Source organism: Pan troglodytes, chromosome 21, assembly GCF_028858775.2.
Source record: "Pan troglodytes isolate AG18354 chromosome 21, NHGRI_mPanTro3-v2.0_pri, whole genome shotgun sequence".
Taxonomy (NCBI): Eukaryota; Metazoa; Chordata; class Mammalia; order Primates; family Hominidae; genus Pan; species Pan troglodytes.
The window spans coordinates 78083833-78100565 of NC_072419.2; the positions used below are offsets into that span (position 1 = coordinate 78083833).

Genomic DNA, 16733 nt, shown 5'->3' on the forward strand with positions numbered 1-16733 from the left:
GCTCCGCCTCCCAGGTTCACGCCTTTCTCCAGCCTCACCCTCCCAAGTAGCTGGGAGTACAGGCGCCCACCACCATGCCCAGCTAATTTTTTGTACTTTTCGTGGATCCGGGGTTTCACTGTGTTAGCCAGGATGGTCTCGATCTCCTGGCCTCGTTATCCGCCTGCCTCGGCCTCTCAAAGTGCTGGGATTACAGGCGTGAGCCACCACGCCCAGCCCAGGCTGATCTTAAAAAATGAGTTTGAAAGTGTTTCTTCCTCTTCAGTTTTTGGAGGAGTTTGATAAGGATTGGTTTGAATTCTTTAAATGTTTGGTGGAATTTAGCAGTGAATCCATAAGGCCCTGGACTTTTCTTTGGTGGGAGATTTTTGGTTAATTATTCAATCTCATTACTCATAATTCATCTGTTTAGATTTTTTTATTTCTTGTTGATTCCATCTTGGTAGGTTGTATGTTTGTAGGAATTTATCCATTTCTTTAATGCTATTCAATTTCTTGGAGTATAATTGTTCATAGCAGTCTCGTATGATCCTTTGTATTTCTGTGGCTTCAGTTGTAATGTCTGTTTCTGATTTTATTTATTTGGGTCTTCTGTTTTTTTATCTAAATGGTTGTTAATTTTATCTTTTCAAAAAATTAATTTTCAGTTTCATTGATCTTTTTATTTTTTTCTTCATTGTAATTATTTTTGCTCTGATCTTTATTAGTTCCTTCTTTCTATTAACTTGGAGCTTAGTTTGTTCTTTTTCAAGTTCCTTGAGGTATAAAGATAGATTGCTTATTTGAGTTTTTTTATTTTTGATTTTTTTTTATTTTGTAGGTATTCAGTACTATAAACTTTCCTCTTAGAACTGCTATTGCTGTATCCCATAAGTTTTGGTATGTTGTGTTTCCATTTTCATTTATCTCAGATTTTTTATTTCATTTTGATTTCTTCTTTGACCTACTGGTTTTTAAGGAGTGTGTTGTTTTAATTGCCATGTTTGTGAATTTTCCAACTTTTCTCCTCTCAGTGATTTCTAGTTTCATACCATTGTGGTTAGAAAAGATGCTGGATATGACTTCAAACTTCCTAATTTGTTAATGCTTGTTTTGTGGACTAACATATTATCTATCCTGGGGAATGTTCTGTGTGCTCTTGAGAAGGTGTATTCTGCTGCTGTTGAATGAAATGTTTTGTATATGACTGTTAGGTCAATTTCCTCTAAAGTATCATTTAAGTTCAATGTTTCTTAATTGATTTTCTGTCTATATGATCTATCCATTGTTGGAAGTGGGATATTGAAGTCCTTTACTATTATTGTTTTGCTGTCTCTTTCTCCCCTCAGATTTATTAATATTTGCTATACATTTGGGTTCTCTCATATTGAGTACATATATTTATAATTATTATATCCTCTTGATTAATTGCTATATATTTATATAATGACTTTTTGTCTCTTTTTACCATTTTTTGCTTAAAGTATATTTTGTCTTACGTAAGTCTAGCTTCCTGTGCTCTTTTCTGGTTTGCATTTGCATGAAATGTGTTTTTTGTTCTTTCAGTTTTAGTATATCTGTGTCCTCAAAGTGGAAGTGAGACTCTTGTACGCAGCACACTATTGGATATATATATTTTTTAATCTGTTAAGACATTCTATGTCTTTTTGTTGTAGAATGTAATTCACTTACATTTAAAGTAATTATTAATAGGTAAGGACTTACTATTGCCATTTAAAAAATTCCTTCCTAGCTGTTTTGTAGATCTTTTGTTTCTTTCTCTCTTGCTATCTTCCATTGTGATTTGATGATTTTTCTTTAGTGGTATGCTTTGATTGCTTTCTCTTTACCTTTTGTGTATTTACTATAGGTTTTTGCTATGTGTTTAAATAAGGCTTACAAAAACCAGCTTATAGTTACAACAATTCATTTTAAGCTGATAAAAACTTTATTTTAATTCCATACAAAAATCCTACACGTCTTCCCACCCCAACATTTATGTTTTTAATTTCACAATTTACATCTTTTTATATTTATAATATTTAAAAATAATTCTAAATTCAGAATACAGAATACACACCACTAGTACTGTAATGATAATATGTAAATCACTTATAACTATAAACACTAAAAGATAAATGTTATTAAAAATAACTATAGCATCAGTAATTTGTTAATGGATATGCAATATGTAAATAAATTCCTATTTTTAATCTAATCCATTAGGCAAAATTAATTACATTTCTAGTAGGAACTTAGCCATGTAATACATTTCTACAGTTCTTTGCATAGCTGTAAAATGATGTTGTCTATTACCTGAGGAGACCACGGTGAGGAATGATGACAAAGTTAAAGATATTTCCTTATATCTTGAATCAGATCTTCAGTTTAGATTAAGAATTGCTCTGAGACATTTATATTAAAAAGTGTGTATCTCAAAGGAAGTATTTGCTTTTCATTATTCTTTCTGTCCTTCATTAGAAAGGCCAGAATTATATTTTCTTCAGCTGAGCATATATGACAGGAATTTTCTTTCTTGCACCAAGGATTAATGGTGAGATAGCTAGTTTATTTAGAAAAATAAAACACTGACTACATCACAAAATACTGTCTGCAAATTGAAATATAATTTATGTGCTCTTTATTCTCTTTTAAATTTTCAGATTTCAGCATGCACATTAGAATTGTTACTAAAATTATTAGTTATTACAATTTAAGTATTATATGAATATCCATGTTTACATTATTATTAGTATTTTGTTTTCCCCAGGAACTAAAGCAGTGGCACATTGTACAATTGATGATGCCTTCAAATTGATAAAATATGATGACTATTTTAAGGACGCTTAACATAATTTTTATGATGTCCTCCCCCACCCCTCAGACATTAAATGTGTTGTTTTGTCATTGTTGAACTGGGTTGATTACATTTTTGGCATCCCTTCTGGTTAGCTTCAATGTCTCACCAGCTTTATTTAAAAATGGTGTTTAAGTCTTCCTTTATTCTGCAGAGATGAATGTTTGTTTCAGTGTGGATCAAAAAGCAAGGGGAACAGGGTAAATACTATTGGCTTTACTTTTAAGATATCACCTGCAGCTTTTCATCTTCTAATACGCTGTTTGGCGTGTTCATTATATTTGTCTCCGAATAATAAATTACATGAAAGCACTGTGTTTTTAAATATGCCTTTCTTTTGTATTTTTCTAAAGGAGGAGTAGACTCAGAAGAAAATACCAGATTATTGGAAAGTTTTGCAGTTTAAAGTAAGATTTCAGGGGAAAAATAAAGAAATTTGAGCCTTGGTGATTGCAATCTTAAATATTCTGGTTTTAGCTTCTTTGGTGTAGTCTGTAAATTGATTTAGCATATATATAGGGAAAAAAATTTGGCCAAAGTCTGCGATATGTTCAATTAACAGTTTTATTGTGTTCTTAGAAAATAAAATTGAACAAATTATTCACTTAACTTATTTTAAAGTTAAAACTTTTACATTGTTTCACATTCTCTCTTGAGAGAAATGCTAAATGTTAAACATGGAGAAGGTTGTCTAAATGGTTAGTTCACAGCTTGGAAATTTTCCATCTGCTACTTCAGTCATTTGTAGTCACATTCAAATATAGTAGAATGCCTGTAAAGAAGGAAAATGTCATTGAATCTTTGTTATAAAGCAGAAGTATTTCAAAAATTGCTGATTGGCTACCGGAGACAGAAAAAAAAAAAGCACTGCATAGTTTGTGGCAAACAGCTATAACACAGTTGTTATAATAGTATCCAAAGAATAGCTATGCTTTCATAAAACCTTTTCACCTGGAAAGTATATCTAACACAGACACTTCCATAAAATCATACTAAACATAGTTCTTTCAGCTTGTGAGTATAACTCCAATTTATTGTACTAAGTGAAATAGAAGAAATGTATGATATCCCCCAAAAGCTATAGATATTTAAACATTTTAAATTTTCTAAAGAGACTGTTTAAGCTTCAAATACGCTTTTACATTTTTATATTAAATATATTTCTTAACTCAAAAAGTCACAGGGAAAACATGCGTTGTTAGCTACAGATAGATATAAAGTACAATGATTCATATTAGTCAAGCAATTCATTCAGTAATCATATGTCTAAAGTTGGTAATAATTTATCAAGGACTAGAGATGTTAAAATGTTGTTTTTATTTGCTTAATTATCAGTGTGGGAATGGCTGTAGGGAGGGAAGTCTAGTATAAAACAAGTTGGAAAATCTATTTTACCAGAGAGAATATATTAATGTAGCCTGAAGTTTGTCATATTTGTTACAGTGAAGTTACAGAGCGAGGAGTTAGATCACTGAGTCCATTTGGAGCCTGAGACATCTACTTATGAAATCTTCCACATGACAGATGTGCAGGTAGTTTGGTTCCCCTGTGGCTCAGAGATGTGGAAGAAGATCAGATCAAACCAGACTAATCTCTGCTTCTTAGTGAGTGCAAACTTCAGTCATATGCATTTCATCTTTTCAATTTTTGTTTCATCTGCAAAGATTTTAATGTTCTTTGTTTAAAGAGACTTAAATCTATCTTTACTACCAACTTTAGCCTTATTCTAAGCAATTATAGGCCAACAAAACCCTATAAGCTTTGTAATAAGTTGAATATTTGCCCCACTCCACAATGCATATCTTGAGACCTTAATCCCCATTGAGATGGTATTTGGAAGTGGGGCCTTTGAGAGGTAATTTGGAGTAGATTAGGTCATGAGGATGAGGTTCTCATAATGGGATTAGTGCTCTTACAAAAAGAGGATGAGACAGGAGCTCTCATGCGCTCTCTCACTCTCTTGCTCTCTCTTTCTATATACTGCATAGTCATTTCTAGCATCACCTGAGTTAAGAGTGTGATACTTTAGAAAATACTCTTCTAAGTATTTGCAAAGTTAAATGAGTTGACCTCATGTCCCTTAGAGGAAAGTCTAAACAATGTGTGAGGACCAGAGAGTCCATCAGGAATCTTGCAGTACTTGTCATGCCTCAGTCACACATGAAGAACTGGCCTGACCATGTTTCTGGATTCTATTTTACTTCCACATCACAGAATCTGTGAAATCAGCTGCAACTCCATCTTCCCAGTTACAACCACCACCAATTGCAAAGTTCAGCTCCAGAAGAAGAAACGCTTTTCTCATTTAGCTCTTTTAGTGCTCTTCTCTTCAATGCAAGACATTGGACTTACTTGGTTTGTAAAATTTCCTCATTCTGGTGGAGTAATAAGGAAGTAATGAGAATAGGACTAAGAATTATGAACTCTTACTATGTTTTTGCTTAGAGTAGTTGTCCTTTTACTTATTCTCTGAAACCTTTTTAAGATAAAAATGAATTGTCTCTACTTTTCCTCAGTATGAACTCATCGGTCTCTCTTTCAAGTCATCCAACTCATGTCCATGATTTCTCTCTAATGATTATTCTCTAGTTAAGTTGAAATCAGAACTAAAGATGCAGTTCAGACTGCTGGTTTTGCTGTGTGTGGTGGCTCATGCCTGTAATCCCAGGACTTTGGGAGGCCGAGGCGAGTGGATCACCTGAGGTCAGGAGTTTGAGACCAGCCTGGCCAACGTGGTGAAACCCGGTCTCTACTGAAAATACAAAAAATTAGATGGGCATGGTGGTAGGTGCCTGTAATCCCGGTACTTAGGAGGCTGAGGCAAAAGAATCGATTGAACTGGGAGGCAGAAGTGGCAGTGATTCGAGATCATGCCACTGCACTCCAGCCTGGGCGACAGTGAGACTGTCTCTCTCTCTTCACACACACACACACACACACACACACACACACACACACACACACACACAACAGACTGCTGATTTTAGTAGTATGGAAGACCAGATGACCTAAAAACTGTGACACTATTTATTCCTAGAAATGTCAACTATAACATAACGTGCATTGATTTAAATGTCAAGCTGAGCTTAAAAAGGGGAAATCTCCAGGTGAGAGAAAAAAAGAGAGAGTATTGAGAAATAGAACAGAAAGACAAAGTAAATGCCAGAGTTAGGGAGTAAGAGCATATGGGATGGACAAGATGGAGAGAAAGGGGAGAGGAGAGCCAGAAGTGAGTGAATTGCAAAAGAAGCACAATTAGGCTGATGACTGACTTCTTAACAGCAAGAACAGAAGTCAGAGGACAGATATAATTTTCAGAGTTCTAAAAACTATTAATTGTTAGCCTAAAGCAAAGCAAAACTTTTTCAGGAAAGAGGGTTAAGATGGCATTAAAAGATAACACACACACACACACACACACACACACACACACACACATACACACATACAAAATAATATTATTTCACTGCACCAGATTCTGCAGTTCAGACAAATGAACTATGTAAATGTGAATCTCAGAAAGACACAAAATGAGCTCAACCAGGGATGTGATGAAAAATGGCAAACACATGGATAAACCTAAATATACGAATGAATGGCAAGTACATATTGTATGTTGAATGTTTATATACTGCTGGGAAGTATAGAATTACTTTGGAAACTGGTTTGGCATTATCACCTAAGGTTGAAATTGTACATACCCCATAACCAAGCAATTCCATTTCTAGATACATAAGGAGAAATGTGCAAAATGAGAAAACAATACCTTAGAAGAATCAACCCCAAAATCATTAACGGTAGAATGGCTAACTACAATATATTTTCATATAATAAAACACTAGACAGCATTCAGAATTACTGAATTACAATATACACATTAACACTAATGAATTAAAGTACTATCTTGAGGAAAATACCACATGGCATTGGTTAAAATCTCTAATCGTTATAATCTCTGTTGCTGATACAGAGAATGCTTCCATTCATCTAAAGTTAAAAACCCAAATACCATTTTATTTAAAAAGGACCTCCCTGATGTTTACTATATTCTGTCACTATTATTAGAATTTTAAAATGTTAGGCCGGCTACGGTGGCTCATGCCTGTAATCCCAGCACTTTGGGAGGCCGAGGCTGGCAGATCACGAGGTCAGAGATCGAGACCATCCTGGCTAACACGGTGAAACCCCGTCTCTACCAAAAACACAAAAAAACTAGCCAGGTGTGGTGGCACACGCCTGTAGTCCCAGCTACTTGGGAGGCTGAGGCAGGAGAATCACTTGAACCCGGGAGGTTGAGGTTGCAGTGAGCCGAGATGTCACCACTGCACTCCATCCTGGGCAACAGAGCGAGATTCTGTCTCAAAAAAATAAAAAAGTTAACTCATTTAATCACATAACAACCTAATGAAATAGAAACTGTGAGAGGATATTTGGTGCACCTGCAAATGAAAAAAATCATAAAAGCAAATAAATGAAAAATAATTCAGTATACTACTCACCTTGAGAGATGAGCAATGAGGGGTTAGAATCAGCAAGAAAGACACTGGAGGCTTCAAAACTATCAGGAGATTGACATTTCATAAACTGGTAGGTTCATATCTTTTATTCTTTAAAGCAGGCATATATTTTACTCATTTTTATTCATGTGTAATAAAAATTTATACATTTCATAATAAAATGTAAATAAGTGATAAAAGTTTGTGCAGCTCAATAGACTAATCGATCAAAACTGGCTATATATATAAATTAGATTATAATCATAGATAGTATACAATAAAGTCTAAAGTAAAGACTTAAATGTGCAAACCACAACTATCAAAATTTAAAAATTATAGAAACATCTCAAATATTAGAGAAAAAATTAGAGAAACTTTAAGGCATTAATCATAGAAGAAGTGATTGATAAATTAAAGGTCATTAAATTTTTTTTTAGTTTGAAGGACACCATACAAAACAAAAAGACATTTCACAGACTAGGAGAATATATTTGTCATACAGATAAATAAGAGGATTAGAATGGAGTATGTGGAATATAAACCTGTAAATAAGAAAACTATAATCCAATTGGAAAAAGAATAGGAGATATGAACCATCAGTTATAAGCCAGAGCAAAATACCAAAGTGGCCCTTTAAAAGTATGTATTTAAAAATATTTCATTTTAAATTTTATCTTTTATTTATTTTTATTATATTTTAAGTTCTGGGATACATGTGTAGAACGTGCAGGTTTGTTGCATAGGTATACATGTGCCATGGTGGTTTGCTGCACCCATCAACCGTTCATCTAGGTTTTAAGCCGTGCATGCATTAGGTATTTGTCCTAATGCTATCCCTCCCCTTGCCCTCCACCCACCACAGGCTCCGGTGTGTAATATTCCTCTCCTTGTGTCCATGTGTTCTTGTTGTTCAACTGCCACTGTGAGTGAGAACATGTGGTGTTTGGTTTTCCGTTCCTGTGTTAGTTTGCTGAGAATGATGGTTTCCAGCTTCATCCAAGTCCCTGCAAAGGACATGAACTCATTCTTTTTTATGGCTGCATAGTATTCCATGGTGTATATGTGCCACATTTTCTTTATCCAGTCTATCATTGATGGACATTTGGGTTGGTTCCAAATGTTTGCTATTGTAAATAGTGCTGCAATAAACATATGTGTGCATGTATCTTTATAGTAGAATAATTTATAATCCTTTGGGTATATATCCAGTAATGGGATTCCTGGGTCAAATGGTATTTCTGGTTCGAAATCCTTGAGGAATCGCCACACTGTCTTCCACAACGGTTAAACTAATTTACACTCCCACCCAAAATATTTCTTGGTGTAAAAATTACATAATTTTTTACAATCTCAATAATTTTCATAATTTCCATAATTGGGAAAATACAAATTAAAATGTCAAATGTGAAATGCAAGGATGTGGAGCAACAGGAATTCATGTTCATTGCTGGTAGAAATACCAAGTTATATAGCCGCTTTGAAAAAGGTTTGATATTTTCTTCTAGAATTAAACATAGTCTTACCATGTCATCCAGCAATCAAGTGCTTTAGTATTTACCCAAATGAGTATATTCACACAAAAAACCTAGATACAGATAGGTGTTTATAGCAGCTTTATTCACAATTGATAAAACATGGAAGCAACCAGGATGTCCTTCAGTAGATACATAGGTAATAAACTGGATCACATCCAGAGAAAAATATTATTCAATGCTAAATAAATGAGCTGTCAAGCTGAGATATGAAGGAAATTTACCTGCCTGTTACTAAGCAGAAGAAGCCAGTATGAAAAGGCTACATACCCTATGATTCTGACAATATGACATTCTGGAAAAAAGCGAAACTATGGAGGTAGTAAAAACATTAGTGTTTGCCATTGTTTAGGGGAGAGGGTGGGATGCATAGATGGAGGATTTTTAGAGCAGTAAAACTAGTCTGCATGATACTGTAATTGCTGATCTAAGTGCTGACAGGAATAGGGTGTCAGATTTGGGGTTGATGAGAACAAAAAGATATGCCAGTGTCCAACAAGCATATGAAAACATGCTCAACATGATCAAATAAGGAAAATGGAAATCAAAACCACAATGAGACATCACCTCATACCCATTAGGATGGCCACTATCCAAATAATAAAAAATAGCATTAGTGAGACTATAGAAAGATCAAAATTCTTGTGCATTCTTGGTGGGACTGTAAAGTGGTTTAGCCATTATGGAAAGCAGTATGACCATTCCTCAAAAAATTAAAAATAGAATTATCCTATGATGTAGCAATGCTACTTTCAGATACATATCCAAAATAATTCAAGCAGAATCTTGAGATTTTTGCCTCCCCTTGTTCATTGCTACATTATTCACAATAGCTAAGAGGTGGAAGAACCCAAATGTCTATTAACAGATGATTGGATAAAGAAAATGTGGTATATACCTACAATGGAATATCATGCAGCCTTAAGGGGGAAGGAAATCCCATCACATGCTACCACATAGATGCTGTGGACTGAACATATTTTCCCAAAATTTATATGTTGACATTCCAACCCCCAACGTCATGGTATTTGTATGTGGGGATAATTAGGTCAGGAGAGTAAAGCTTTCATGGATGGAATCAATGCCTTTATAAAAAGACAGGAGAGAGCTTGCTTTTTCTCTCCCTATTCTCTACCATTTGAGGATACAAGGAGAAAATGGCCGTCAGCAAACCAGGAAGTGGGCCAGACACCACTTCTGCTGGCACCTTGAGCTTACACTTCCCAGCCTTCAGAACTAAGATAAATAAATGGCTGTTTAAGACACTCAGTGTGTAATGTGTTATAGCAGCCTGAACTGACTAAGACAATGGATTAACCTCGAGGACATCATGCTAAGCTAAATAAGCCAGTCAGGAAAGTACAACCATTGTAGGACTCAACTCATATGAATTATTTAAGGTAGTCAATATCATAGAAACAAATGTAGAAAGGTGCTTGCCGAGAGCTGGGGGGAGGGAGGAAGGAAGGAGAACAAGTGTTTAATGGATATAGTTTCTGGTTTTTGAGATTAAAAAAAGCTCTAAAGATCTGTTGTACAACCTTGTGAATAGCCTTAATACTATTTACCACAATAAAAACAATTAGAAAACAAACATGAGAAAATACAAATTGGTACAAACTAGTATTTGGATAAGGGTCCCTCTGAAGGCATTAGTGAAGGGGTAGAAAGAGGAAGAATGAGGTCTGGGCTTTATAGAAAGGTTTTCTTTCTTTCTATTCTTTCTTCCTCATTTATTTGTTAATATAAGGATCTGAAACAATGCTATAATAACAATTTACTTAGTCTTAGTGGTGGAGTCATGTATCTATTATATAATTTTCTTAATTTATATGAATGTTTAAAGTTATTCATAATTAAAGTCATTTTTTTAAAGAAAAGATGTAATTGAATCTGAAGCAGTTCAGTCGATGTCTTCTTTGTCTCAAATGCAAAGTTATTGACACTCAATTCGCTGGGCTTCTGTCCTGCCCTGAAATGTTCTTCTCTTGAAGGAAGAATAATAAAATCAGAAATCGGCCGGGTGAGGTGGCTCACGCCTGTAATCCCAGCACTTTGGGAGGCCAAGGCGGGCGGATCACGAGGTCAGGAGATCAAGACCATCCTGGTTAACACAGTGAAACCCCGTCTCTACTAAAAATACAAAAAAATTAGCCTGGCATGGTGGCGGGCGCTTGTAGTCCCCGCTACTTAGGTGGCTGAGGCAGGAGAATGGTGTGAACCCGGGAGGCGGAGCTTGCAGTGAGCTGAGATCGTGACACTGCACTCCAGCCTGGTCGACAGAGCGAGACTCTGTCTCAAAAAATAAAAATAAAAATAAAATAAAAAATAAAATCAGAAATCAGTAAATCCTAGGTATTTGTGACTAGAAGTGTATTATCGAGCAAGTTTAAAGTAGTACAGTCAGTGAAGAACATCATATATGTGTTTCCATTTAGCTGTTTATTGAAGTTTCTGTGTATTAAGGTAAGATGATTAATTGTAAATGTCTACTTCCATAAATATACATAATATACAGCAATTGTGAAGAATAGGAAAACATGTGTGATCCACTGTTTTTTAAGACTTTTACTGTTCTAGTAATGTGTATTTACCCTGAGCTTGGAACACAAATTTACCCATTCTCTCTTGAAATTAATGCATTTCAAAATGGCTGCCTAAATTGGAGCATAGAACATTTTTCTCAGTGCAAATGACAGTCATCTCTGTGGAATTAAAATCTTTGTCTTAAACTAAAACTTTATTATCTAAATATGGAACAAACCAGCTTGGATGAGCATGTGCTAAAGTGAAAGAACTTGACATCCTGCTTTGGTTAAAGGAAAACTTTCATTGAAACTTTGACGAAATACGTCACTTTCCAGATGCCATTTTTGATATAGGACATACAAATAAAAAGTTTACATGCATCTTTTAATGCATTTTAATGATATTTTTTTTTCAGTACAATTATGTAAGTAAATTATGCTCTGAAATGGCACAACAAATTTAGCCATCAAATTAGAAGATTATTTTTAAGACCTTGTATTTAAACATTTTAAAAGGATGATTTTCAAAGAAATTTGTTCCATATATTCCACTGAGACATATAAAATATCCATCAACCTGGCCATTGAATGTTTTGCAGTTCTCAGCAAATTCCCTCAGAAGTGATTTTTATAATCTCATTATAGATTTATTTGAAAATAATTTTTCATCAAGGCTAGCGAATTTTTCTTTCTCTGATTCAAACTCTGTCCTTCAAGATCTTCAAAGTCATCGGCATTCAGAAATGATAAAATGATTGTCTTTTTAATTTTTTTTCACATTTTATTATAACGTTGGATGCGTCAGATTTCTATGGAAGGTAATAACTTTCACCTCTAATTGGGTTCTTATTTTTGCTCAATGACTTAGACGTGAGTATATCCAACTGGATGTGAGATAAAGTTTCCAACCTGTTAGGATCTCCTTTTTTGTGTGTTGTTGTCATTGGCTTTCTATTTTAGGATAGAAAATATTTCTTTTTACATTTATTTTATTTTGATTGTTTAATTTTTTATTTTTTGTTTGGGTTGGGGGGTGGGAAGGTGGGGTCTTACTCTGTCACCCAGACCAGAGTGCAGTGGTGTCATCTCGGCTCACTGCAGCCTCAACCTCCCCAACTCAAGTGATTTTCTCACCTCAGCCTCCCACGTAGTTGGAACTACAGGTGTGGGCCACCATGCCCAGCTAATTTTTGTAGTTTTTTATTTTTGTAGAGATGAGGTTTCAACATGTTGCCCAGGCTAGTCTCAAAATCCTGAGCTCAAGTGATCCACCTGCCTTAGCCTCCCAAAGTGCTGGGATTATAGGTGTGAGCCACCACACCTGGTGAGAAAATATTTCTTATCCCTAAAAACTGACTCCTCTTCTATGTTTTATATATCTGATCTTGGGGAATAGAATGCTCATTTACTTAACAATCGATTAATCATTTCAAACTCACCCCTATGGGATCAGAATACTATTTCCTTGGTCTTAATCTCTCATATAGACTGAGCTGTATCTGGCAGCCTAATATTCCTGGTCTCTCTTCATCCTCTTATTCATTCCTTCCCAGAGGAAGGAAGAGCAACAATGGATTGGTGAGTTTTCAAGAAGAATCTGAGTATGCATGCCTGGTCCCTCACCTCCTCTTTTCTTTTTAATGTTTACTAGCTGAGGAAATATGAAATCTGGTCAACTCTTCCTTGCGATAGTTTCACACAGGGTAGCCTGGAAGACACAGTTTGGGGTCTTATTTCTGGGTTTCACATTTTAGAAGACCACTTGTCTACAGAAATAGGAAATTTTCTTCAGGATTAGCTATATCAATAAAAAGTTGATATTTTGATCTATCTTCCATCTTAAGTCTTAATTGCCTCTGCATTTGAGCTAAGAAATAAACTACTAGTTATTGGACTTTCCCCAGATTCCCAACAGCATGTAAATCCCCAGTCCTCCAGATACTGGACGTTTAGTATTGCTCAGATTTTTGCTCTTTCCTTTAAACCATCTCTGTTTTGGTTTATTAGTTGACTGGATTAAAGAAAGAGGTTAACTATTCTAACTATTATTTTTTTTCAGTGTTAGAGCAACCTACAATTCATGCTTCACACTGATGCCAAAAAGTACATCCTGAAATAGACATTTTATATCTTGTTATTTCTCCATATTTTTGTGTGTTTATTTCAGACTCCCAAGTTGATTTCAGCTGGCTCTTTATGGTAACTGTCTACTCTCCAGTTCCATATCTAATGAGTCAATCAGACGCATGCTTTATTATCATATCACCAGATATTATCGTGTTAAATTCTCACAGTATTTAAAATAAAAAAACAGTTTAATGTATTTCCATGCATTCACACAAGTTTTTTCTCATTGCCCATAAAGACTTTGTATTCTTTTTCACCTAGCAAGATGAGCTCATCAACCTTTGAAAGTCAGTTTAAGCATCAGTTTGCCAAGGCATCTTATTTGACTCCCATCTGATATTTGGTTTTCCTCTGTTTTCTTTCAATACACTGTGAAATCTTCCATTTGTTATTTTATTCATTCATCCACTCTGGTATTCATTCATCCGTCCATCCATCCATCCATCCATCCATCCATCCATCTATCCATCCATCTATCCATCCATCCATCTGTCCATCTATCTGTCCATTTATTCACTTGTCAATGTCAGTATACCTACCATATCCCATGGTCTGTGAATTGTGCTATGGATGCAGGGATGAAAGATACCATTCTTGCTTCCCTGGAGTTATATCTTTACCATAAATTTATCCCAAATACCTGTAATGAAAGATACATCTGACTGCCTTGTCCACTAGATGTAAACTATTTAATGGCAGAGATGGCGTATTTGACTTGTGTTCTGTGCAGAAAATGCACGAGGAGAGAAGGAAAGACACACACACAATACCTTTAAGGGTAAACAAGCTTTATCCCACATAAATAGCAATGCAGATATAATAAGCAAATGATATAAGCAAATTAACATAAGCGAATTTATATAATAAGCAAATGATATAATAAGTAAATTGCAATGGGAAGGGGAGAAGGGAAAAATATATGCATATTTACACTCACCAGACTATGGAGGATTCACCACCAAACTGGGAAGCAACAGCCTGGGCTCCAGAGTTGGACACTGCACTCACCAGACAATGGAGGATTCACCACTAGGCCCGGAAGCAGCGGCCTAGGCTGCAGAGTTGGCCAGTCGTCCATGCACAGAGGAGGAGAGGTCTCATGAAGCTTCGGAGCAGCCTGGGACCCTAGCTCTTTTTGTAATGAGTTGTTTGGCATGAGGTCCATTCACAAGGGTCCTTTGTGACTGGGCCCAAGGAACACAAAAAGGTTGACTTGTTTTGTGACTGTCTGTTGTTTTTCAATAACTAACATATAGGAATAGATTGAAATAGAGATTTCTTCTAAACAACACTGGATGAAAGCCTGAAGGGGCTCACACAACCCGTTCTGGGACTTCGTGATCATTCTTTGTGTCCATGTTCAATTTAGTTCAGGTTTAATATTTAACTTTTTCTCCATAGCGTGGATTCCCTGCATCTACCACGTGTATGGCACAGACATGTTATCAATACATGTTTATTGAATAACTTATAAATCAGTCATCATCTGTAAATGTCTTCCATCCTCAGTAATTTCAGAAATTGTAGTCTTGTATAAAATTTCTAGATGAGGATTTCAGGTTTGACTCTTTCCTGAAACCTTGAATTTTAAATAAGTGAAAATATGTTAAACAAAGATGAGGAGATGTTAGATTTATTGTAGCAGTGGAAGGACAAAGGTTATTTACCTAGTAAATTAGAAAGTTATTTAGATCTTTACTCTGGCTCTTAATTCCAGAATCTGAAACTCCCTTGGTTCCTGCTGATTCTCTAAGCCCTGGCCTTGGGCCTCCCATTGATTTGGTCAGCTCTGAATAGCTTTCCAGTAATTTCCATCTGTACCTTCATCATTTTTCATGATCGAAGATGTTTAGTTATTTACTGTTACTAAAAACAAGAACCTCAATTTTATTTTAGCAGAGTAGCTGATACTACCCACTGTTCTCTATGATATTGTGAGGCATATTTAGAAAGCTTCATTGTGTAAAATCTCTAAAGAAGTAGAAAACCAGAAAACCTGCTAAATGATGCCTGTATATTATTTCTTATCAAGGTAATTTGCCAGCAGACCTCCCAACTCCACCAGAAACGTCAGTTCCTGTAACATTACCTCCACGCAACTGCACAGACAATGAATTTGTCTGCAGGTCTGATGATCACTGCATCGAAAAAATGCAGAAATGTGATTTTAAATACGACTGCCCTGACAAATCAGATGAAGCATCCTGTGGTAGGTGGATTCTTAAAATTTGTTTAAATATTGCCACAAAATAGAAAATACAAGTGTAATCTCTAAGTAGCACAGCCTAGCATCATAGTTAGATATTTTCAACATGAGTTAGGGCAACTTCTAAATGTAACAGTTATTCATACAGAAAATTGTAATGGAAGAATCAGAATGCATTTTCTGCCAGGCCCAGTAAGTGGTAAGTGTCTTTAGATTAATGTTTTGGATTCAAAACTATCGTTTTCACAAACTTTACTTGACTCTGGGAGTAGCATTTAGTAGCTCTTTCCATCCATTCCCTTTGATCTGTACTCCTGACACTATAAAATAGGGAATGTTTAGGGAGGTAGCTTTATAATACTGTCAAATTAATTCATTCAAATTTTGCCATTGCCAAAATGCACATACAACATTAGTACTATTAAAATATGCGGAGTTCATGAGAAAACCTATCTTAATGCAAATGAGACTTTTATCCCCTGTGTCCTGGTTTTTACCTGCCAATTCAATGGTACCTGCCAATTCAATGGCTTTTCCTAAATGGATCAAAGACAAACTATTTAATTTAAAAATGGACTTCTCAGCCAAAGATACAGTCTGAGAGGAGAAAAATTAATCTGTGTCTGAATGAGCAAAGCATAAGATCAGAAGGGTAAACACTTTGAAATAGCTTTCCCTTCCCTGTTCTTTATGGAGTAGCCTGTGAATTGACTGTACCATCATATTTCTCAAGTGTGTTGATAATATTAAGGGCTTAGAACAGACAGATAACACAGAGAGAGTATTGAAACCCTTGTTTTATGTCAACCTTGTGAAGAAATTCTAGGACTTAAGAAATCCAGTGAGGTTCATATGTATTCTTTTAATCTAGAAAAAAAGGTTTTTTAATGTACAAATACACCACCAATTAACTATCTAATCTAGACTAAAAAAGTCATAAAATCAAAGCTGACTCACTTCGTGCATAAGATGAGACAGTAATTAACTCAACCTAGCCAGGGATTTATA

At 35.3% G+C, this 16733-nt stretch overlaps 1 protein-coding gene across 1 annotated transcript in view; it reads left to right on the plus strand.

Annotated features, from left to right (window-relative positions):
• The window catches only part of LOC129138159 (MAM and LDL-receptor class A domain-containing protein 1-like), a 52132-nt gene extending 35781 nt beyond the window's left edge, over positions 1-16351 (plus strand). Inside the window, exon 3 of the mRNA XM_054674404.2 lies at positions 15552-16351. Within this exon, the coding sequence (XP_054530379.1) occupies positions 15552-15772 (221 nt within the window). The 3' untranslated portion in view covers positions 15773-16351. The remainder of the gene's footprint in view (positions 1-15551) is intronic.
• The last annotated feature ends 382 nt before the right edge of the window (positions 16352-16733 follow it).